At 48.4% G+C, this 24,345-nt stretch overlaps 2 protein-coding genes across 4 annotated transcripts in view; one reads left to right on the top strand and one right to left on the bottom strand.

Annotated features, from left to right (window-relative positions):
* The window catches only part of LOC140482698 (neuronal acetylcholine receptor subunit alpha-2-like), a 33,560-nt gene extending 29,241 nt beyond the window's left edge, over window positions 1-4,319 (top strand). For all 3 annotated transcript variants that reach the window (XM_072580228.1, XM_072580229.1, XM_072580227.1), the window contains one exon: window positions 398-4,319. In XM_072580228.1, coding sequence (XP_072436329.1) covers window positions 398-523 — 126 coding nt within the window. In that variant the 3' untranslated portion in view covers window positions 524-4,319. The remainder of the gene's footprint in view (window positions 1-397) is intronic.
* A 16,059-nt stretch (window positions 4,320-20,378) lies between these two features.
* LOC140482697 (immunoglobulin kappa light chain-like) overlaps window positions 20,379-24,345 on the bottom strand; it is a 42,602-nt gene continuing 38,635 nt past the window's right edge. The window contains exon 8 of the mRNA XM_072580225.1: window positions 20,379-24,314. Within this exon, the coding sequence (XP_072436326.1) occupies window positions 24,298-24,314 (17 nt within the window). The 3' untranslated portion in view covers window positions 20,379-24,297. The remainder of the gene's footprint in view (window positions 24,315-24,345) is intronic.

The following is a 24,345-nucleotide window of genomic DNA, read 5'->3' as shown; positions in this document are numbered from 1 at the left end:
TCCCTTCCTATCCCTCTTCACCCCCCTTATCCTCTTCCCTCCCTATCCCTCTCCTCCCTTTCCTATCCCTCTTCACCCTTCCCTATCCCTCTTCACCCCTCCCTATCCCTCTCTACCCCTCCTTTATCCTCTCTACTCCCTATCCCTCTCCTTCCCTTCCTATCCCTCTTCACCCCCCCTTATCCTCTTCCCTCCCTATCCCTCTCCTCCCTTTCCTATCCCTCTTCACCCTTCCCTATCCCTCTTCACCCCTCCCTATCCCTCTCTACCCCTCCTTTATCCTCTCTACTCCCTATCCCTCTCCTCCCTTTCCTATCCCTCTTCACCCCTCCCTATCCCTCTCCATCCGTCCTTTACCCTCTTCCCTCCATACCCCTGTCATCCTCTTCTCTTTTAGGTAAAGGAAGACTGGAAGTATGTTGCCATGGTGATTGACCGGATTTTTCTCTGGATATTTATCATCGCCTGTTTGTTGGGCACGTTTGGACTTTTCCTCCCACCCTGCCTGGCCGGAATGATTTGATGTTCCATTTATAAAGTCGGGAGAGTAAGGTGGGAGGATTTAAGCTGCATGTGAGGGTGTGGGGTTAGGGAAAGTTTCAAAGGAACTCTCCCCTTCATCTACCCTTCCGTCTAGCTCCACCTTCCTATCCCCACTCCCTCACTCCCTTAGGCCCATTTACCCCAAAATCCCCCACTCTGCCACTCACTTCCCCACCCCCGCTCCCCCACCCACCCCATTCCCAATTTACCCTCCAACCCTCAATACGCCCCACTACACATTTCCCATCTTCCTCAGCTCTCCCTTGTGCCCCAAACCCCCTCGTTTTCCATCCTTATCCCAATTGCTGATACACCTTCATTAACCCCCTCCACCCTCTTTGGTCACTTACATACACACCCAGCCTTGCCAATGACCCCCTCCAAGCCTGACCAGGAATGCAGTAACATTGCTGAGGGGGTGAATTTTTTTTGGTCCCAAGGGATTAACATTGCCCTCACACACTGACCTGACCTCTCCCTCTCACTGATTGTCTGAATCCAAACCGTGTTTTCACAAAGAAGCGTGAAATAACGTGAAGAACTAATTAAAAACATGGATATATGGCTGGAAAGTTGCAGGGTGACACATTTCATTCATTAAGCATTGATTTGCAGATAAATAGTTTTGTATCACTTTTGATTTGTTGACTTAGAATATTCTTGAAAGTGTTTCCATCTCTTAAGACTGCCCCCGTCATTATGTGGAGAGCTCAGCGATGAAGGGACTGCAGTTTCACCTTCCCCCTGTTTGGACATTGTTGTCAAATCCCCGGAGAATAGCTCGTGTCCCTATACACTACCACTCACCCCCTCAGAGTCACAGAGTGCAGCCTTCAAGCCCTCATTTGGAGACCTGATAGGCCATTCCAGACTACCTCTAACCCCTTGTGGTCTGTCTATTCTTATACTGCCTTGACTGCCTTCTTATCTTTGCCCTTCATAACCATAAACGCATCTGAGACCAATATTCCATTTGAGTTCTGAGGAAGGGTCATTGTCCCTGAAATGTTAACTCTGATTTTTCTCCACAGACGCCAGACCGGCTGGGTTTATCCAGCAGTTTCTGCATTTAATTCCATTTGCCTTCCCTATCACCCAAAGGTTTAGATTCCAGTTTTGTGATCCGTGGATAAGCTCTGAGTTGTAGCTTTCTGCACCCTTTCTGTATTCAAATAATATACAGCTCCTCTATTCTTCCTGCCAAAGTGCATAACCTCACAGTTTCTCACATTATATTCCATCAATCAGGTTTTTCACTCTCAAGGTAACTAGAAGTAGGAATAACCTCAACTCCACTCTCCTGCCTGCTCCCCCAAGCCTTCAATCCCATCACATCACTCCACCTGTCTATATCTATCTTTGAGTGTGAGTTACAGAGTCAGAGCGATGAAGAGTATGGAAACAGACCCTTTGCTCCAAGCCGTCCATGCTGATCAAATATCCTAAATAAATCTAGTCTCATTTGCCAGCAGTTGGCCCATAGCCCACTAAACCCCTCCTATTCATACACCCATCCAAGTACCTTTTAAATGTTTTAATTATATTGGCTTCTGCCAATTTCTCCCACAAGCATTGCCCTCTGCATGAAAAGGTTACCGCTTATGTCCCATGTAAATCTTGCCCCTCTCACCTTAAACCCATGCCCTCTAGTTTTGGACTCCCTACCATGGAGGAACGACCTTGGCTGTTCATCTATCCACACCCCTTGTGATTTTATAAACCTCTAAAAGGTCACCCCTTAGCCTCCGACACTCCAAGGAAAATGGCCCCAGCCTATTCAGCCTTTCCCTATAGCTTAAACCTGCCAACCCTGACAACATCCTTGTAAATCTTTTCTGAACTCTTGCAAGTTTAACAACATCCCTCCTATAGCAGGGAAACCACAATTGCATGCAGTATTCCAAAAGTGGCTTAACCAATGTCCTGTACAGCTGCACCAACACCTACTCAGCGCATTGACTAATATAGGCAGCATACCAAACACTTTCTTCATTATCCTATCTACCTGCATTCTTTGTTCAGCAACACTCCCCAGAATCTTACCATTAAGTGTACAAGTCCTGCCCTGATTTGCCTTTCCAAAATGCAGCATCTGACATTTATCAAAATTAAACTCCATCGGCCACTTCTCAGTGCATTGGTTCATGTGATCACGATTCTGTTCCACTCTGAGGTAACCTTTTTTGCTGTCCTCTACACCTCCAATTTTGGTGGAATCTGCAAACGTACTAAATACCTCCTGTGTTTACATCCAAATCATTTATATAAATGACAAAAAACAGTAGATCCAGCACCAATCCTTGTGGCACACTGCTGGTCACAGGCCTCCAGTCTGAAAAGCAACTCTCCACCACCACCCTACCTTTGAGCCAGTTCTGTATCCAAATGGCTCGTTCACGCTGTATTTCATGCTCACCACTTGCCTTCCCAACGACTTATGTGTCATCTACAAAATTGGCATCAGTACATTCACTTTCATGACCCAACTGGTTCATGTGTATTGCATATAATTGTGGTCCCAGCACCAAGTCCTGTGGCATAATAAGCCATGTTTAAGAACAGAAGGAAGAAGATACTGGAGACATGAGCACAACTGAAAACTTGATGTTTAGTGACAAGAAATATTCCCTGGGCCTACTCCCCAATCAGCTGCACCCATACCATGCTGTGGTTTGTGACATCTCTCCTCTGCAGGACATACTGCACATCACGATCCCACTCACCTGCTCACACGTCACTGAGCCTAATGCCTGCAGTAAACTTTACTTAAAACTCTTCTTCGTCCCCTCAGGTCAAATTCCCAGATGTACTAACTCGGCCTTTGTTTCTGTCTCACTCAGGTGTAGTCTCCTAACTCACACTAACTTTACACTCTTCCTGATGAACCGATACCTTGATTCAAAATTGTCATTGTTGTTTTTGACTCCCTCCAATGATCTTGCCCCTCCCTTTCATTGGCACTTCCTCAAAGTCTACAACCGTCCAGTGCTGAATAATGGGACTGGTGAAGATTTAGTGTAACTTTGACAGTACTGATCTGATGGGCTGAAGGGCTTCTTCTGTATTGTGTGATTCTATCAAAAATTTTCTCTAATTCTGACCTGTCGAACATTCTCCATTTGAATCAGTCATCTATCAATCCAATAGCACAGGCCACAAGCTCAGGAAAGGAATTCCCTCCCTAAACCTCTTTGTCTATCGACATGGTTGCCTTCCTTAAAGACATTTGTTAAACTTATCACGTTGGCTACATGCTGGGCATCTGTCAGAACATCACATGCGACTTAGCTTCTTACTTAGTTTGATTATGCTCCTTTGAGGCATCTTGGGAGGATTGAAGATGTTTAAGGTACTATATGAATGCATGTTGTTGCTGTCAGTGCATTGCAGTGTGAGTGTAATGCTGTTGGAGTTGCTGTCTATGAAAAGCAATGTTTAACCAAGTCTCTGCTACCCTTGAAGGTGGATGTAAAGATTAGCAGTGAATATTTGTAAAAAGAATGCTTTCTGGCTAATATTCGCCCAGAAGCTAACACCACTAATGCAGAATATCTGGTTGTTGTCACAATGCTGTTTATGAGATCTTGCTATTCCAGAATTGGTTGCTGTGTTTCCAGTGATTACAGATCAATTATATGTCATTAAATGCATATCATTGCAAGAGATTCTCAGGTTATGAAAGGATTTTTATAAATACAAGGATTTCTTTCTGTTTCTGTATACCATAAAGGTCACTTTTAGTATTATTTTGGAAGACACATGACACCAGGTTATAGTCCAACAGGTTTATTTGAAATCACAAGCTTTCAGAGCACTGTTCCTTTGTCACCTGATGAAGGAGCAGTGCTCTGAAAGCTTGTGATTTTAAATAAACCTGTTGGACTGTAACCTGGTTTCGTGTGACTTCTGAATTTGTCCACCTGAATCCAACACCAGTGGACATCAGTATTATTTTGGACTGCGGACTAAAAGTGAGAAAAGATACTGCTTTAAACCAAGGAGACTCCACAGGAGTCAGTAGTTTAAATGGTTATGCAAACACATTGTAAGTTGTGTATAGAATATTTCCTTTTCCAGGAACAGCAAAGGCAATGACAAATGGAACAGTAATAGTGTGTTTCTGAACTAAGGAATAACTGCCTGGCAACAGCGTTTTGATTGGTTCTTGAGCAGCTGATCATACCATGTGTGTGGAAAATATAACAGATGCTTCCAGTGTGCAGCTAACACTGGCTCTCTCCCTCTGTCCTGTGTGAGGAAAGTCACAGGAAATCCTTCGGTAGCTGTTCCTACTCGCTGTTTCCCCATAAACTCTTCACTCTGTAAATGGACTGTTGAAAGAGAAAGGGGTAGGGGATGGGTAAAAGCATCCTTCAGAGTCTCTGAAAAGTGTGAATCCTGAACCAGTGAACGCAATCAGTCTCGCTTCATGAACAAAGAATTGGAAGGAAGTGGGAGGAACTGAAAGGACATGGCTCGACATCAAGTTTTATAGTCCAGGATGGTGCCAGTGAACTGTTTCTTGTTGACTTTTCATTCATGTTTCATCTTTAATGTCCACATCTGTGTTTGTCTGTCTGTATGAAGAAAGGGAATTTGAAAGGGGATAGAGTTTAAGTTTGAGTTATAAGTTAGCAACTTGTGATTGTTTTTGTTGATGTTTAAAAAAAATGATTACAAAGGTATTTAATTGTTAGTAGAGAGTAACTGAGTGGGATTACTCTTTTAACTGGAATTAGACAATTGGGCAATTTGGTAATTTCATCAATTTTTCACAGTTGTGACAACTTGGGAATTGGTGGGTCATGATTTATAGCACACTATCCCACTGAGTCATGACGATATACAGATGATTGATATCGGCCTCCTCCAGTAGTCCCCAGAATCACAGATACCTGTTTTTAGCCAATTCAACTCACTCCATGTGAAATCAGGAAACAGTTGGAGCCACAGGATACTGCAAAGGATAAAGGCCCTGACAACATTCTGGCTCCAGAAATTGCCTTTGCCCTAGCCAAATTCCTCCAGTCTAGATGTTACCAAATAGGGTGATGAAACATCTGGAAATGAACCTTCCAGCTCAGCGAGCAAACCTACATCCAGAACCTCAACCCGAGCTACTTAAAACTCACTCTTCCAGTTCAGTTACAACACTGATACCTACCCCATAAATTGGTATATCCTGTAAAGGAAAAAGAGGACAAATCCAACCCAGCCAATTACTGCCCAATCAGTCTACTCTCAATCATCAGTAAAGCGATGGAAGGTGTCAAAGGTGGAAGGTAAAAACAATGACTGCAGATGCTGGAAACCAGATTCTGGATTAGTGGTGTTGGAAGAGCACAGCAGTTCAGGCAGCATCCGAGGAGCAGTAAAATCGACGTTTCGGGCAAAAGCCCTTCATCAGGAATAAAGGCAGAGAGCCTGATGAAGGGCTTTTGCCCGAAATGTCGATTTTACTGCTCCTCGGCTGCTGCCTGAACTGCTGTGCTCTTCCAGCACCACTAATCCAGGGTAGTGTCCTAGGCCCAACCATTTTCAACTACTTCATCAATGACCTTCCCTCCATTATTAGGTCAGAAGTGGGGATGCTCACTGATGATTGCACAGTGCTCAGCACCATTTGTGACTCCTCAGATACTGAAGCATCCCATGTTCAAATGCAACAAGATCTGGACAATATCCAGGCTTGGGCTGACAAGTGGCAAATGTTGCAGGAGAAAGTCAGTATGAAAAAGAGATAGCTGACATCATGAGATAAGGTCCACCCTTTGATTTTAAAGGACTGTTCCTGGGATGAGGTTACCAAATTTTCAAGTGATTTAGTTGCACCCCATGTTGTGTGTCAGAATATTTTAGTCACAGTACTATGTATCTACTGGTAAGTTGAGGCTGAAGTCTTACTAAGGGGTCTCATAAATGTCTGATGCATTGTAATTTACAATTACATATGATGTAATAAATCTGTTTCTCAAGGCTGAGCCTAGTTTCTGCTGAAGACTTTGTGTAAGACTCGTCCCCCACTTGCTAGCTGAGATTCATACCAACAAGAAGGACTGATGTTTATGAATGTAAGAAAAGCTTTTCAGATGCCACTGGTGGGCATAACTATAGCATACACTGTGCCAGCAGAGTTGGTAATATTGCAACATTTGTGCCACACACATGCTCAACAATTAACAGTTCCAATAAAAGAGAACCTAAACACCTTGCCTTGACATTCAACAGCATTACTATCACTGAATCCCACACTATCAACATCCTAGGGATTACCCTTAACTGGGAATTCAACCAGCCTAATCATAAACATACAGTGGTTTCAGAAACATTTCAGAGGCTAGGAATCCTGCCACAAATAACTCACCTCCTGACTGCTCAAATCCTGTCCACCATCTACAAGGCACAAGTCAGGAGTGTGATGGAATACTCCCCACTTGTTTGGGTGGGTATAGCTCTAATGACACACATCATAAATTTTAAGCAATGGATAATGTTTATTATGTACACACACAGAAGCTGACTGAAACATTACCACAAATCCAGCAATGGCAGTTTGTCAGTTCTGATGCACTTGTCAATGACACTCTCTCCTCACACCCAATTGCATTTCCAGTCTTTAATGTGTGTGTTAAACTGAGAGCTCACCATATGAACATAAACAAACAGCTCTAGTTGTCTCCTGACAGGACCAGCCCTGTGCCCTGTTCCATTCCATTCCTTCATGCTGTCTCTTTCACTCCTATTCAAGTGTAAACCGGAATTAATTCTTCCTGTTGCAGATGCAGGAAAATCTTCAGAAAGTTTGTTTTTAGCAAGATTTATGTTTGTTGTCCAATTCTAATTGCCCTTGAACTGTGTGTCTTGCTCAAGAGTTTCAGAGTAGTTAAGAGTCAAGAACATTGCTATGGATCTGGAGTCGTGTGTAGGTCAGAACCAGTAAGAATGGCAGGTTTCCTCCCCTAAAGAACATTAATAAATCAGATGATAATTGACAATTGTTTCATGGTCGCCATCAAGTAGATTTACTTTCTACATTTCATTTTAATCAGTTACATTTTTGAGTGTGTGTATATAATTAGATTAGATTAGATCACTTTCAGTGTGGAAACAGGCCCTTCGGCCCAACAAGTCCACACCGACCCACCGAAGAGCAACCAACCCAGACCCATTCCCCTACATTTACCCCTTCACCTAACACTATGGGCAATTTAGCATGGCCAATTCGCCTAACCTGCATATTTTTGGACTGTGGGAGGAAACCGGAGCACCCGGAGGAAACCCACACAGACACGGGGAGAATGTGCAAACTCCACACAGACAGTTGCCTGAGTCTCTGGCACTGTGAGGCAGCAGTGCTAACCACTGTGCCACCATGCCTTCCACAATGTGTGTGAGCATCTGTTTGAGTGCATGTGTTGGTGTGTAGATGTGAGTATGTGCATGTGTGTCTGTGCATGTGTGTGTGTGTCTGTGTGTGAGAGAGAGAAACTGGAAGAGTGGTGGGTGGAAGAGTTGTTGGTTATGTCCGTCATGTGAAAGGCCAATTGTGACTTGCTGATGGTCCAGGAGATAGAGAGCTTAAAGTAGCTCAAACGGGAAGGCAATGATAATATACAATATACAAAATGTTCTGAAAATATCTGCCTTTATTGAACTCAAAATTTATTAATAGTTATTCATAGGATGTGGGCATCACTGGCTGGGCCAGCATTTATTGTCTGTCCCTAGTTGCCCCTTGAGAAGTTGGTGGTGAGCTGTCTTATTGAACTGCTGCAGTCCACCTGATGTGGGTTGACCCACAATGCCATTAAGTAGCCAGTCCCAGGCTTTTGACCCAGCGACAGTGAGGGAGAGTGACAAACTGATACTGTGTCACTGCCACTCTCAGTGTTACAGGAACCAAGGACTCTCTGCCCTCTCAGGTGTGTGTCAAGTCTCATCCAGTAGTATTTGGAGAAGCAGGGAAGTTGTTTCCACTGCCCTGACCGACCTTTCTCTCTCAATGAATGTTATAAAAACAGATTTACTGGTCAATATCACATGGCACTTTGGGGAAGTTGTTCTGCTCAAATTGTCTGCAGAGTTTGTTCAGGTAAATGTAGGAAAGCAGGAGACTAGAGGCTAAAGGAGCAGGGGGATCTTGGGGAGCTGGCCCACAGATCCCTAAAGATGGCAGAACAGGTTAATAAGGTCATAAAGAAGACATATGGGACTGTTGCCTTTATTGGTTGAAACATGATTAGAAAAGGAGGGAGGTTATGTTAGAGCTGTACAGGACTTTGGTCAGGCCACTACTGGAGTACTGCGCGCAGTTCTGGTCAGCACACTCTTAGAAGGATGGGATTGCATTGGAGAGGGTGTAGAGGAGATTCACCAGGATGCTGCCTGGGACGGAGCATTTCAGCGATGAAGAGAGGCTGGATAAGCTCGGCCTGTTTTCTTTGGAGCAGAGAAGGTTGGGATGGGGGTGGGGGAATCAGATAGAAGTGTACAAGATTATGAGGGGCGTTGACAGGTTGAATAGAAAGCAGCTGTTTCCCTCAATTGAAGACTCAATAATGATTTTAGTTTTAAGGTGATAGATATGAGGTTTAGAGGGGATTTAAAAAAAAATTCACTCAGAGCGTATTGGGAATCTGGAATGCACTGCCTGGGCAGCAAACCTCACAGTTAAACGGTATTTGGATGACCACTTGAAATGTCAGAATGTGGGTCAAGAATGTGGGTCCAGTGTGGGCAAGTCAGCCTAGTGTAGATTGAGAGTAATTTTCGGCAATGCAGACCAATGGGCGAAAGTGCCTCTTCTGTACTGTCTGGTTGCATTGATGGTTTCTGGTGATTTCAGATTCGCTGCTCTCTCTTTTCACTGACTTCAATGTAAAAAAGGCTGTGGACCTGTTGAGGACTGTTTATGCCAGTTAGTTTGAAGAGCTGATTTGATTGTTCTGATCGTATGTTGTCCACAACTTGTCTACTTTCCCATAATGGAGATACTGAGCGAGTTGGATTGTCCTTTCAAATCAGAATCGTGTGTGAGAAATGATTTAGGAAGCTGAGTGCTCATTCAAAGCCCTGGTGCCTGGCTAAAAGGCATGGCTTAAAATGTCATGATTTTGGATTAGTGGTGCTGGAAGAGCACAGTAGTTCAGGCAGCATCCGAGGAGCAGCAAAATCAAAATGTCATGAGCCAATAGCCTTGACCTCTCAGCTGCTCCATCTAGTGACATGGTGGTTTGAAAGCTTTACGGTAGTCAGATTCCATCGCCACAGCATACACAATCAACAATCTCAAATGAGCACATCGCCAATCACATTCAGTACAGTCTCTCGAAGCTGTAACCCATTGCTTTCTCATTAATTGTGCCTGATAAATTATAACTGAAAATGTGTTGCTGGAAAAGTGCAGCAGGTCAGGCAGCATCCAAGGAGCAGGAGAATCGACGTTTCGGGCATGAGCCCTTCTTCAGGAAATATTCAGCAGGTGACCTGATGCGCTTTTCCAGCAACACATTTTCAGATCTGATCTCCAGCATCTGCAGTCCTCACTTTCTCCTCTGATAAATTATAACACTCCTCATTCCAATGCTTTGCATAATACTTCAAACCTGTCTGTTGTTTTTATCTTGCCTCCTCACACCCCTCCAAGGCAAAACGTATGTCTTCATTTTTTTTTTCAATATGAGTTAAAATCCGATCGCGCATTTCGAAGGTTTCACTGCCAATAGTGCACACTGACTTCTGACACACTCCTCGTTTCCAACACGAATAAAGCAGTCAGCTTGGATCCCACGTTAAAACAGTGAGACAATGTGGATCCTTGTTACATCAGTGTGAAAGTTTGGATATTTGTGTTATATGTGACAGTATTGATCCTGTGTTAAAAAGCTGTGGGGTTGCTCTGGTGAGAGTGACTCTGCAATCCCGTCGACTCCCTCAGTAATGTTGTCTGGGGAGTGTGTCTCTAGGACCCTGCGGACTCCCTCAGTAATGTTGTCTGGGGAGTGTGTCTCTAGGACCCTGCGGACTCCCTCAGTAATGTTGTCTGGGGGAGTGTGTCTCTAGGACCCTGCGGACTCCCTCAGTAATGTTGTCGGGGGGAGTGTGTCTCTAGGACCCTGCGGACTCCCTCAGTAATGTTGACTGGGGGAGTGTGTCTCGAGGACCCTGCGGACTCCCTCAGTAATGTTATCTGGGGGGAGTGTGTCTCTAGGACCCTGCGGACTCCCTCAGTAATGTTGTCTGGGGGAGTGTGTCTCTAGGACCCTGCGGACTCCCTCAGTAATGTTGTCTGGGGGAGTGTGTCTCCAGGACCCTGCGGACTCCCTCAGTAATGTTGACTGGGGAAGTGTGTCTCGAGGACCCTGCGGACTCCCTCAGTAATGTTATCTGGGGGGAGTGTGTCTCTAGGACCCTGCGGACTCCCTCAGTAATGTTATCTGGGGGGGGAGTGTGTCTCTAGGACCCTGCGGACTCCCTCAGTAATGTTATCTGGGGGGGAGTGTGTCTCTAGGACCCTGCGGACTCCTCGCCCGGTAACCACGATACTTCCCAGATTCCTTTGCGTGTTTACAGGAAGTGATGTCACAGCACGAGCTAGCAGCGGGTGAGTTTATTTGAAAATAACGAACGGTCAGATTTAAACTTGGACAGTTTTAACTTGAACAACTTGATCAGAGACTCCAATACTCACCAGACCCTGGGAACTGTTGGGGCGGTATTCCTGCTCAGCTTCTGGAAGTTTCCACGGGCCTTGACCAATCAGGAGACACCGAGTTAATTGGTTTGGTCCCTTGAAATGTTGTGGATGGTTTGTGAACGTCCACTATGTTCAGATAGTCCCGGAGTCCTCAAACCTTCCTCATATGTTCAGCCTTTCATTCCTGCGATCATTCTGGTGAACATCCTCTAGATCTGCCTTAGGACCAATACATCCTTCCTGAGGTATGGGGCCCAAAATTGCTCGTAATACTCTGTGATCTGACGAGCACCTTATAAAGCCTCAGAATTACATCCCTGCTTTTATATTCTAGTTCTCTTCCTAACTACCCACTCAAACTGCAAGTTTACCTGAAGAGAAGCCTGGGCTAGGACTCCCAAATCCCTTTGCACTTAAGATTATGAATTTTCTCTCCATTTAGAAAGTAGTCCATGCCTCTATTCTTCCTACTAAAGTGCGTGCCTTCACACTTTCCCACAACGTACTCTATCTGCCACTTCTTTGTCCACTCTTCTAACCTGTCTAAGTCTTCCTGCACCTCCCTGCCTCCTCAATACTACTTGCCCCTCCACTTAAATTTCGTAATAATCTCTAAACTTAGTCAGAATTCACTCAGTTCCTTCATCCAGATCATTAATATATAAAGTGAAAAGTTGTGGCCCCAACAACGACCCATGTGGAACACTGTTTGTCACTGGCTGCCACCCTGAGAAGGACATCCAAGCTTCTATCCATGCTTGCACCTTGCTTCTAACACGATGGGCCCTTGTCATACTCAGTAGCCTTCTGTACAGCACCTTATGGAAGGTTTTCCAGAAGTTCAGAAAGAGATAGCATATGTTGACTCTCCATGGTTTAACCTGCTCATTACCTTCTCAAGCACAAACCAAATGACTGGAATAACATTCCAGGTATCAGTGTCACATATCAAGGGTCTGATCAAAGTCATAAGTAATCCAAAACTGTACAAACTATTTAAGGTAGAGCGATCATAACAAGTTATCAAGGTGATGGTGTCAAAACAAGACAGAAAGGATGATTTTACAGATATAGAACAGTATGTGGGGGTTCCATATAACATGACGTGAAACCATGCTTGAGGCAGTGTTCATTAGTATGGAACTTGTCTATCAGTTTCTGCTCAGCGATTCTGCCTTGTTTTGTATCTCAAAGGCAGAATTGGCGGATGCTTATCTGAGGATCAGAGGTTGGAAGTCCTTGACCGCTGAAGTGTTACCTGACTGGGAGGGATCACTCATCTGTTGTAGCATTTGCTCGGTCTTGCCAACTTACAATGCTTCAGGGTATTCTTGCTTATAGCATATGAGGTAGACAAAGTTGGCAGAGTCACATGAATACCACATGTGTTCCATGTGATGGTAGTATCCATGTCGATGATGTCTTGCACAGGTTACTGTGGCAGGATTGTGTGGTGTTGTGGTTGATATTTCTTGAAGGCTGGGTAGTTTGCTGTGAACAATGGTGTGTTTAAGGTTTGGTGGTTGTTAGAAGGGGAGGTGGGTCCCAGATCAGGGGCAGGCACAAGGAGGCAGGTCCCAGACCAGAGAGGCGGGTCCCTGACTGTGGGGCAGGCGCCGGGGTGGGTGGGGGGGTGGGGGGGGGTGGGTGGGGGTGGGAGTGGGGGTGGGTGGGTGGGTGGGGGGGCGGGGGGAGGCGGGTCCTGGACTGTGGGGCGGATGTGGGGATGCGCGTCCGGAATGTGGAGCGGGCACAGAGACGCGTGTCCCGGACGGGGAGCAGGCGCTGGGAGCAGGTGCCGGACTGTGGGGAAGGCGCGGGGAGACGGGTCCCCGACTGTGGGGAAGGCGGGTCTCTGACTGTGGGGAAGGCGCGGGGAGGTGGGTCTCTGACTGTGGGGATGGCGCGGGGATGCGGGTCCCCGACTGTGGGGAAGGCGGGTCCCGGACTGTGGGGAAGGCGCGGGGAGGCGGGTCTCGGACTGTGGGGAAGGCGGGGGGAGGCGGGTCCCGGACTGTGGGGAAGGCGGGTCCCGGACTGTGGGGAAGGCGCGGGGAGGCGGGTCCCGGACTGTGAGGAAGGCGAGTCCCGGACTGTGGGGAAGGCGCGGGGAGGCGGGTCCCGGACTGTGGGGAAGGCGTGGGGAGGCGGGTCCCGGATTGTGGGGAAGGCGCGGGGATGCGGGTCTCTGACTGTGGGGAAGGCGCGGGGAGGCGGGTCCCGGATTGTGGGGAAGGCGCGGGGATGCGGGTCTCTGACTGTGGGGAAGGCGCGGGGAGGCGGGTCTCTGACTGTGGGGAAGGCGCGGGGAGGCGGGTCTCTGACTGTGGGGAAGGCGCGGGGAGGCGGGTCCCGGACTGTGGGGAAGGCGGGTCCCCGACTGTGTGGGAGGCGGGTCCCGGACTGTGGGGAAGGCGCGGGGAGGCGGGTCTCGGACTGTGGGGAAGACGCGGGGAGGCGGGTCCCGGACTGTGGGGAAGGCGGGTCCCGGACTGTGGGGAAGGCGCGGGGAGGCGGGTCCCGGACTGTGAGGAAGGCGAGTCCCGGACTGTGGGGAAGGCGCGGGGAGGCGGGTCCCGGACTGTGGGGAAGGCGCGGGGAGGCGGGTCCCGGACTGTGGGGAAGGCGCGGGGAGGCGGGTCCCGGACTGTGGGGAAGGCGCGGGGAGGCGGGTCCCGGACTGTGGGGAAGGCGGGTCTCTGACTGTGGGGTAGGCGCGGGGAGGCGGGTCCCAGACTGTGAGGAAGGCGGGTCTCTGACTGTGGGGAAGGCGCGGGGAGGCGGGTCCCGGATTGTGGGGAAGGCGCGGGGATGCGGGTCTCTGACTGTGGGGAAGGCGCGGGGAGGCGGGTCTCTGACTGTGGGGAAGGCGCGGGGAGGCGGGTCTCTGACTGTGGGGAAGGCGCGGGGAGGCGGGTCCCGGACTGTGGGGAAGGCGCGGGGAGGCGGGTCCCGGACTGTGGGGAAGGCGCGGGGAGGCGGGTCCCGGACTGTGGGGAAGGCGCGGGGAGGCGGGTCTCGGACTGTGGGGAAGGCGCGGGGAGGCGGGTCCCGGACTGTGGGGAAGGCGGGTCTCTGACTGTGGGGAAGGCGGGTCTCGGACTGTGGGGAAGGCGCGGGGAGGCGGGTCCCAGACTGTGAGGAAGGCGGGTCTCTGACTGTGGGGAAGGCGCGGGGAGGCGGGTCTCGGACTGTGGGGCAGGCGCAGGGAAGTGGGTCCCGGACTGGGCGCAGGCGCGGGGAGGCGGGTCTCTGACTGTGCGGAAGGCGCGGGGAGGCGGGTCCCGGACTGTGAGGAAGGCGGGTCTCTGACTGTGGGGAAGGCGCGGGGAGGCGGGTCTCGGACTGTGGGGAAGGCGCGGGGAGGCGGGTCTCGGACTGTGGGGAAGGCGCGGGGAGGCGGGTCTCGGACTGTGGGGAAGGCGCGGCGAGGCGGGTCTCGGACTGTGGGGAAGGCGCGGGGAGGCGGGTCTCGGACTGTGGGGAAGGTGCGGGGAGGCGGGTCTCGGACTGTGGGGCAGGCGCAGGGAAGTGGGTCCCGGACTGGGCGCAGGCGAGGGGAGGCAGGTGCGGGGAGACAGGTCCCGGACTGTGGGGTGGGCGGGGGGAGGCGGGATACGGACTGTGGGGTGGACATGGGGATGTGGGTCCTGGATTGTGGGGTCGGCGAGTGGAGGCGGTTCCTGGTCTGTGGGGAAGGCATGGTGAGGCGGGTCCCGCACTGGGGGGCAGGCGCGGTGAGGTAGGTCCCAGACTGTGAGCCGGCGCGGGGATTCTGGTCCCGGACTGCGGGGTAGGCAGGGGGATTTGGGTCCCAGACTGGGGCAGGCGGGGGGATGTGGGTCCCAGACAGTGGGGCAGGCGGGGGGAGGTGGGTCCCAGACAGTGGGGCAGGCGGGGGGGAGTCATGTCCCGGACTGTGGGTTAGGCGGTGGGAGTCGGGTCCCGAGCTGTGGGGCAGGCATAGGGATGTGGGTCCAAGACTGTGGGGCAGGCGGAGGGAGGCAGGTCCCGGACTGTGGGGCGGGCGGAGGGAGGCAGGTCCCAGACTGTGGGGCGGGCGGGGGGATGTGGGTCCCAGACTGTGGGGCAGGCGGGGGGAGGCGGGTCCAGGACTGGGGGGCGGACGCGGGGAACCGGGTCCTGGACTGGGGGGCGGGCGCGGGGATTCTGGATTAGTGGTGCTGGAAGAGCACAGCAGTTCAGGCAGCATCCATGTAGCTTCGAAATCGACGTTTCGGGCAAAAGCCCTTCATTAGGAATAAAGGCAGTGAGCCTGAAGCGTGGAGAGATAAGCTAGAGGAGGGTGGGGGTGGGGAGAGAGTAGCATAGAGTACAATGGGTGAGTGGTGGAGGGGGTGAAGGTGATAGGTCAAGGAGGAGAGGGTGGAGTGGATAGATGGAAAAGGAGATAGGCAGGTAGGACAAGTCCGGACAAGTCATGGGGACAGTTACTGAGCTGGAAGTTTAGAACTAGGGTGAGGTTGGGGAAGGGGAAATGAGGAAAATGTTGAAGTCCACATTGATGCCCTGGGGTTGAAGTGTTCCGAGGCGGAAGATGAGGCGTTCTTCCTCCAGGCGTCTGGTGGTGAGGGAGAGGCGGTGAAGGAGGCCCAGGACCTCCATGTCCTCGGCAGAGTGGGAGGGGGAGTTGAGATGTTGGGCCATGGGGCAGTGTGGTTGATTGGTGCAGGTGTCCCGGCGATGTTCCTTAAAGCGCTCTGCTAGGAGGCACCCAGTCTCCCCAATGTAGATGAGACCGCATCAGGAGCAACGGATACAATAAATGATATTAGTGGATGTACAAGTAAAACTTTGATGGATGTGGAAGGCTCCTTTAGGGCCTTGGATGGAGGTGAGGGAGGAGGTGTGGGCACAGGTTTTACAGTTCCTGCGGTGGCAGGGGAAAGTGTCAGGATTGGAGGGTGGGTTGTTTGGGGGAGTGGACCTGACCAGGTAGTCGCGGAGGGAACGGTTGGTCCCGGACTGGGGGATAGGTGCGGGGAGGCAGGTCCCGGACTGGGAGACAGGCGCGGGGAGGTGGGTCCCGCGCTTGTGGGCGGGCGGGGGGAGGCGGGTTACGGACTGTGGGGTGGGTGAGCGGAGGCGGTTCCTGGACTGTGGGGAAGGCGGGTCTCGGACTGGGGGACGGGCGTGGTGAGGCGGGTCCCGCACTGGGGACAGGCACGGTGAGGTAGGTCCCAGACTGTGGGGCAGGCGCGGGGATTCTGGTCCCGGACTTCGGGGCAGGCCTGGGGAGGCCGTTCGCAGACTGTGGGGAGGGTGCGGGGAGGTGGGTCCCGGACTTAGGGAAGGTACGGGGAGGTGGGTCCCGGACTGTGGGGTGGGCGCGGAGAAGCTGGTCCCGGACTGTGGGTGGGCGCAGAGAGGCGGGTCTTGGATTGGGGGGGCGGGCGCAGAGAGGCGGGTCCCAGATTGTCGGGCAGGCATGGGTATGCAGGTCCCGGACTGTGGGCCGGGCGTGGTGAGGTGGGTCCCGTACTGGGGTGCAGGCGCGGGGAGGCGGGTCCCGGAATGGGGTGCAGGCGCGGGGAGGTGGGTCCCGGAATGGGGTGCAGGCTCCGGGATGTGAGTTCGGATTGGGGGTAGGAACGGGGAAATGAGTCCTGGACCGGGGGCAGGCACGGGGTGGCGAGTCCTCGGGGTTGGAAGTCCGGTGCGGTCTGGAAGCTCGGTGCTGGTGTAGACTGGTCTGAAAGGACTGTGAGTCTGGTGCCCTCTCTATTTCCTTTTTATTCTTATGTCCGACCTTTATTTATCATTCTTTTAATTTTGTATCTACCTCATTCTTAACGAAGGGCTCATGCCCGAAACGTCGACTCTCCTTGTCCTTGGATGCTGCCTGACCTGCTGTGCTTTCCCAACACCACACTCTTGACTTTGCACGTGATAATAATCTAATTCAATTCAGTTCATTTTATAAGTTTTTTGAGAACCTCTTTGCAGCTGCAATACGTTTGCTCTTGTGCTTAAAGCTTAGCCTATACTAACATCAATGATAATAAGTCAAAATACTGGACATGCTGGAAACTTGAAATGCTGGAGAAATTTAGCAGGTCTGGCAGCAGTTGTGCAGAGAGAAACAGTTAAATGTCTAGAGTTCATTTTGATTCTTCTACAGAACAATTCTGAAGAAGAGTCGAAGAGTGTGGTGTTGGGAAAGCACAGTCAGTCAGGGAGCATCTGAGGAGCAGGAGAGTCAATGTTTGGGGCATAAGCCCCTCATCAGGAATGTGGTGGGTGGAGGGAAAGGGTCTGAGAGATAAATAGGAGGCTGGGGGTGGGGCTGGGGCTGGGGCTAGGGCTAGGGCTGGGAACGTTACCTGGGAAAGCGATAGGTAAATGCAGGTGAGAGGTGGGTGTCATAGGTTGGAGAGGAGGATTGAATGGATAGGTAGGAAGGAAGGTAGACAAGTAGAACAGATCAAGAGGGCGGAGGCAAGTTGGTGGGTTGAATCTGGGATAAGGTGGGGTGGTGGGGGGAGTTGGAAACAAGTGAAGTCCACATTGATGCCGTGTGGTTGAAGGGTCTCAAGGAGGAAGACGTTCTTCCTCCACTTGTCAGGTGGCTTGGATTTGGTGGTGGAGGAGGCCCAGGACTTGCAGTGGTGGATTGAGAGGTGGAGTTGAAGTGATCGGCCAAAGGTCGGTACGTGTGGTCACCCACAAGGCATTCAAGTCCTGGGCCGCCTCCACCGCCAAATCCAAGCCACCTGATGACTGGAGGAAGAACGCCTCATCTTTCACCTTGGGACCCTTTAACCACACGGCGTCAACATTGACTTCAGTGCTTCAGTCAGCAGCTTTGTACAGAGTTGGGCATGGGATTCTCAAATGACAACTGCAGGAAGTCCAGGAATGCGACTACTGGACAGTATTGTTCAGTGTCATGTTTGACACGAGATGCTCCCATTGCACTGTGAGAAAGCCCAATTTCAACTCTAAATAGGAAACTCCAAATTACAAACTACTGACTCAAACACCAGCACACAATCTGAAAATCAATATCAAACACAGAATTCTATGACAGCAAAACATTTACTTATCCACTGCGACAGAGAGCATCAAAGTGAAAGTGGAGCATTTCAGGAAAAAACATTTCAAAGAGATGTAGTTTTTCATTTGCTGTCCTTTCTCAGAGTGTTGTACTGTTGCTCTTTCAGGATCTCAGTAACATGGAACTTCGAGGCTTTTGCTGAATATGCAGCACAGAAAGAGGAAGGAGGAAGTAGGCTGGCCAACAATGAATAAATTTGCTGGAAATGTATTGACACGTTGCAGATAAACAGTGAGGCTGTTCTTCCAGTTTCTGTTCATCTCTCTGGAAGGAAGTGATCTGCTGAGATGTGAGATTCAACTCCACAGTGAGTAGTTTCAGCATTACAGGCACAGTACCAGCAGCAAGATAGTCTCCACACTGTGTCCATTCATTTTCCCCACGTGAATTGTATCTCTGATAGGAATCATCTTCCACCTTAAACCTGTTTCCCGTAGCAACCACATTCCCTATATTAACCCAAACTCCTACAGGGACCATGAAAACTGAGATTGGTTACATCAAGATGCTTCATAAAAACGTTGCAACATGAGGTGAACCCTTCTGCTTAATTTAAACCAGCAACACAAAAGATTTATTCTGTGCAGTAAATTCGAGTGGTAAGAGCTATTTCAAGTAAAAATTAACAACTTTCTAACAGAGCATAATTAACAATTATTTACAATTCCTTCCTCTAATCTATCTTTTACGTTCTTTCCTATAATATTAGTCCGATAAAACTCCAAATTAAGATTTACAGAAAAATTCAAATTTTAAAACCAGCCAACAGTCAAATCTTTTTGTCTTCATTGGTAGATTTGCTCCCCAGATCAGTGTTGAGGTTTTTTTTCTAGACAGGTAACTCTCAGAGAGTTCTGACTAGCAGTTTATCTGTTGGTCTGGTGGCAGTTCTCCTGTCAACTGTTTAATTTTCCCAGGTCTTATACTGCCAAAGCATCAGATTGTGTCATTGACATTTCACTTTGTCAATATATTAAATTCAAACTGGATTGGAGTATGGATTTTTTCAGGGTATAATTTAAATGGATCGGCCTAGTTCGAATCTGTTTTGTCGTTTCTAGGCAACCAGCTACCCCAATAGCTGGAGCAATGTTACATTGTGTCTTATTGAGAACAGTTGGTCCTGTCACTGCTAGCTTTTACTCTCTTAGAGGTATTGTTCATCCACATCTTCATAACAAAAATACCAACCCAACATTAATGCTGTATGAAAGGAGACCGTTGATTGGGTAGAAAGTGAAATCTAATTGGTAGAAGTGTTGCCATACTCATTCTGATTTAATTGTTGGGTGTCGGAGAAGCCAAAAGTGAGACTAAGCTTTCTAATAATTGCTTAAAAATCTTTATTTTGACAATGAATTCAGTATTACAATCATTTAAAGCGATAGTGAGCAGGTTAATTGAAGATCACCTAATCATTTGTGATAATAACAACCTAATCATTTGTGAAAGTAACAAACCTACATTGCAGTAAACAATCCATAAAATCTCCACCTAATCAGAAATGTTGGCCACAGCTCTACCTGAAAGTAGTTGTGAGATTATTCTCCATTAAACTTAGCAGAATCTTTGATAATTTCATAGTAATAGAAGCAGAAGTAGGCCAATTGGCCTGTTGAGAGTCTGCTTCGCCATTTATTAAGATCGTGGCTGACCTATCCATCATCTTAGCTCCTCCCACCTATCTTATCCCCATAATTCTCAATTCCCCTACCATGCAAAAACCCATCCAACTGTGTCGTGAATATATTTAATGAAGCTGCCTCTACAGCTTCCTTGGGCAGAGAATTCCATAGATTCATGACTGTATGGGAAAAGCAGTTCCTCTTCATTTCTGCCCTAAATCTACTCTTGAGACCATGTCCCCTAGGTAAAAACAAGGACTGCAGATGTTGGAAACCAGAGTCTAGATTAGAGTGGTGCCGGAAAAGCACAGCAGGTCAGGCAGCATCCGAGGAGCAGGAAAATCGACATTTCGGGCAAAAGCCCTTTATCATTCCTGATGAAGGGATTTTGCCCAAAACATCGATTTTCCTGCTCCTCGAATGCTGCTTGACCTGCTATGCTTTTCCAGCACCACTCACGCCATGTCCCCTAGTCCTAGTCTCACCCACCAGCAGAAACAACTTGCTTGCCTCTATCTTATCTATCCCTTTCATAATTTTCTATGTTTCGAAAAGATCCCCTCTCATTCTTCTAAATTCTAGCAAGTACAGTCCCAGGCAGTTCAACCTCTCCTCATAGGGTAAGCTCCTCATCTCTGGAATCAAACTGGGGAACCTCCTGTGCACCACCTTGAAAGCCAGTATACCTGTCCTCAAGTAAGGAGACCAGAACTGCGCACAATACTCCAGGTGTGGCCTCACCAATACCTTGTGCAATTGCAGTAGAACCACCCTGTCTTAAATTCAATCCCTCTAGCAATGAAAGCCAATGTTTCATTTGCCTTCCTGATATCCTGTGTACCTGCAAATCAACTTTTAGTGATTCATGTACAAGCACTCCTAAGTCCCTCCGTATAACAGCATGCTACAATCTTTCACAATTTAAATAATACTCTGACCTACTATTTTTAACTTCCACCTCACATTTTCCAACATTGTACTCCATCTGCCAAACCCTTGCCCAATCACTTAACCTATCTAAATCTCTCTTCAGCCCCTCCACATCCTCTGCACAGTTTGCTTTTCCACTCAATTTAGTGTTATCAGCAAACTTTGATATGTTACACTCAGTCTCCTCTTCCAAATCATTTATATACATCATGAACAGTTGCCGGCTGCAGTCCATGTGGGGTAGATGGAGCCATATACCCTGAGAGAGAGAATTCCAGGATTTGGACTCCGTGACACTGAAGGAATGCAATATATTTCCAAGCCAGGATGGTGATTAGCTTGGAGGGGAACTTGCAGGAGTTTGTGTTCCCATGTATCTGCTGTCTACATGAAAGTGGTCGTGGGTTTGGAAAGTGATGTTGGAGGATCTTTGGTGAATGTTTGCAGCGCATCTTGTAGATCATCCATACTGCTGCTACTGAGCATTGGTGACTGAGGGAGTGGATGTTTATGGATGTAGTGATAATTGAGAGATTGACGTGTGATCTTATAGATATTTACAAAACAGTTAGGGTTATAGGTAAGGTGAATAGCAGATCTCGTTTCCATAGAGTGGGGGATTTCAAATATGAGCAGTGAAAGACTTAAAAGCACATGAGGGGCAACTTACTTTTACAGAGAGAGTGGTCATATATGGAATGAATTTCCAGTGGAAGTGGTAGATGCAGGTACAATTATAATGTTTAAAAAAATTGGATAATACATGAATAAAAAATGTTTGAAGGGATTTGGGCTAAGACCAGGTAGGTGGGACTGGTTTAGTTTGGATTAGTTGTCAGAGTGGACTGGTTGGACTGAAGTGTCTGTTTCCACACTGTATAACTCTATGACTCTAAGTGGGCTGCTTTCTCCTGAATGGTATCAAACATCTTGAGTGTTGAAGCAAGTAGGGAGTATTCAATCACATTCCTCTCTCGTGCCTTGTGGACAAGCTCTGGGGAGTCAGGTGGTGACTCACCATAGATTCTTAACCTCTGACCCACTCTTGTCACTATGTGAGATGTTCAGTTGAGTTTCTGGTCAATGGTAACTCCAAGGGTGTTGATAATGTGGGGTTCAGGGATACTAACACCATTGAATGTTAAGGGGCTTTGGAGATGGAACTTGCATTTGTGTTGCTCGAATGTAACTTGTTACTTGTCAGCCCAAGCCTGGATATTGTCCAGATCTTGTGACATTTGAATGTGGACTGCTAAGGATTTGCAAAAGGTGCTGAACGTTGATGTTTCACATTGATTATAGTTTTGCCAGGGCTCCTTGATGCCACACTCAATCGAATGCAGCCTTGATGTCAAGGGCTGTCACTCTCACCTCCCCTCTGGAATTCAGCTCTTTTGTACATGTTTGAACAAAGGCCAGGAGGTCAGGACCTGAGTGACCCTGGTGGAACCCAAACTAGGTGTCACTGAGCAGGTTATTGCTGAGAAGGTGCTGCTTGATAGCACTGTTTATGACACCTTCCATCACTTTACTGATGATGGAGAGTAGACTTATGGGGCGGTCATGAGCTGGTTTGGATTTGTTCTGCTTTTTATGTACTGGACATATCTGGGCAATTTGCCATACAGTTGGATAGATACCAGTGTTGTAATTGTACTGGAACAGCTTGGCTGTGGGTGTAGAAAGTTCTGGAACACAAAAGGCTCAATACTATGACTGAACACTATGTTTGCAGTATCCAGTGCTTCCAACTTTATCTTGATGTCATGTTACTGTGGCCAAATCATTTACAATAACTCAGTGAAATAGTTTACCAGCAAATAACTCAATCCCAGTGAGTGTGATGCAGTACATCCAAAACTTGTGCTGACTTATCAAAACCACAGCTAGAAATTGGTTTCAGTATTACAGTTAATGTCCTTCAGTCCAGCACAGCACAATCCAAAACTGCAATTTGGAGGTTTACACTGGGGAAAGCTGTGCTTCATACAGTCAGGGTAAAAGGTAACATCATCAAAGTCCCAGAGGGCGGTTCTTTTATCACACAGAGAGAGAGAGATGACTAGTGATCGCGCCTCAGTTGACAATGAGGTTGAGTAGGAGAGTCCTTTATGATAACATCAGCCACGGTGGGAATTGAAGCCACACTGTTGGTGTCACTCTGCATCAGAAACCAAGCTTCCAGTCAAAGAGACATGGAGGTAATAGGTTGCCCTGGTCTGTGAGAAAATAACAGAGGACATTGAAGCAACTTCATTGCCTGAGAGTGAGGTATCCCTCAGATCATCGATGGAAGGAGAGAAGAGTTAGTGAGGGGGCATCAGGGAGTGAGGGAGGGGTCAGGGAATGGTTGAATGTGCACTGAGTGGGGAGGGATGTGAGTGAGTAAAGAGGGAGGGGTAAGACAGTGAATGAGGGGCAGGGAGTGAGTGAGGGAGCAGGCAGTGAGTAATGGAACTGTGGGGGTGAGTGACAGAGGGGACAGTTAGTGGAGATGTGTGGGCAAGTGAGCAAGGGGGTGTGAATGAGGGAGGGGGCATTGAGTGGGAAGGAGCTGTGAGTGAGAGAGGGTAGGTGAGTGATGGAGGGACAGGGAATGAGGAGAGGGGGTGTCAGAGAAGGGGCAGTGAGTGAGGGAAGGAGCAAGGAATGAGAGGAGGGGGATTGTGGAAGCAAGGCAGAATAATTAAGTTTGAACAAATTAAACTTCTTACGATGGTGAAGGTGGGTCTCAAAGGAAATTGATGAAAAATGAAGAGGAACTGAAGACGGTGAAGGTGGGAACGATGAAAGTCGGTCTGAATCCCACTGGGTAATGTTCATTCTGAGATTGTGGTCAGGCAGAATTGTCACTGGATGAATAATCAAGAAACACTGGCTAATCATCTGGGAACTTGGTTAAAATCTGCTCCAGCAGTTGATGGAAATCAAATTCAATTCGTAAAGTTAAGTATAAAGCTGGCCCTCAGTGATGGTGACCATGAAACTATCACTGAGGATTGTAAAATCCCATGTAGGTCCCCATCCTTATCTGCTCTGGCCTACATGTTACTCCAGACCCACAGTAATATATCTGACTCTTAACTGCCCCCTGAATGGCACAAAGTATCAATCAACTCAAGGGCAGTTAGGGATTGGGAACAAATGCTAGCCTTGCCAATGAGACCCACATTTCAGGAAAGAATCAATGAAAGCTACTCAAAGATGGATCTAGTCGTGGAACATGTAACCAATGAGAGGTGCTGATGTGAACAGAGAAACTGGGGCCAGCAGCAAATCAGATCAGCTTCTGGAGCAGGAGAGGGGATTGGGAAAGAAGATGGAGAACAGACTTGTTTGGTCCAATGATCTTTCTTGATCAAAATATCCATTTGGTGTCTTCATCCCTCAGGGAGGATTTGTTCAGCGGTTCATCTGTCAGCTGTTTATTTCTTGTCTGTTTCTGTAAAATCAAACATGAAGGTTGTGAGATG

Source organism: Chiloscyllium punctatum, chromosome 11 (genome assembly GCF_047496795.1).
Source record: "Chiloscyllium punctatum isolate Juve2018m chromosome 11, sChiPun1.3, whole genome shotgun sequence".
Taxonomy (NCBI): domain Eukaryota; kingdom Metazoa; phylum Chordata; class Chondrichthyes; order Orectolobiformes; family Hemiscylliidae; genus Chiloscyllium; species Chiloscyllium punctatum.
The sequence above is the reverse complement of the archived record's forward strand: the minus strand, read 5'-3'. Positions and strand labels throughout refer to the sequence as shown.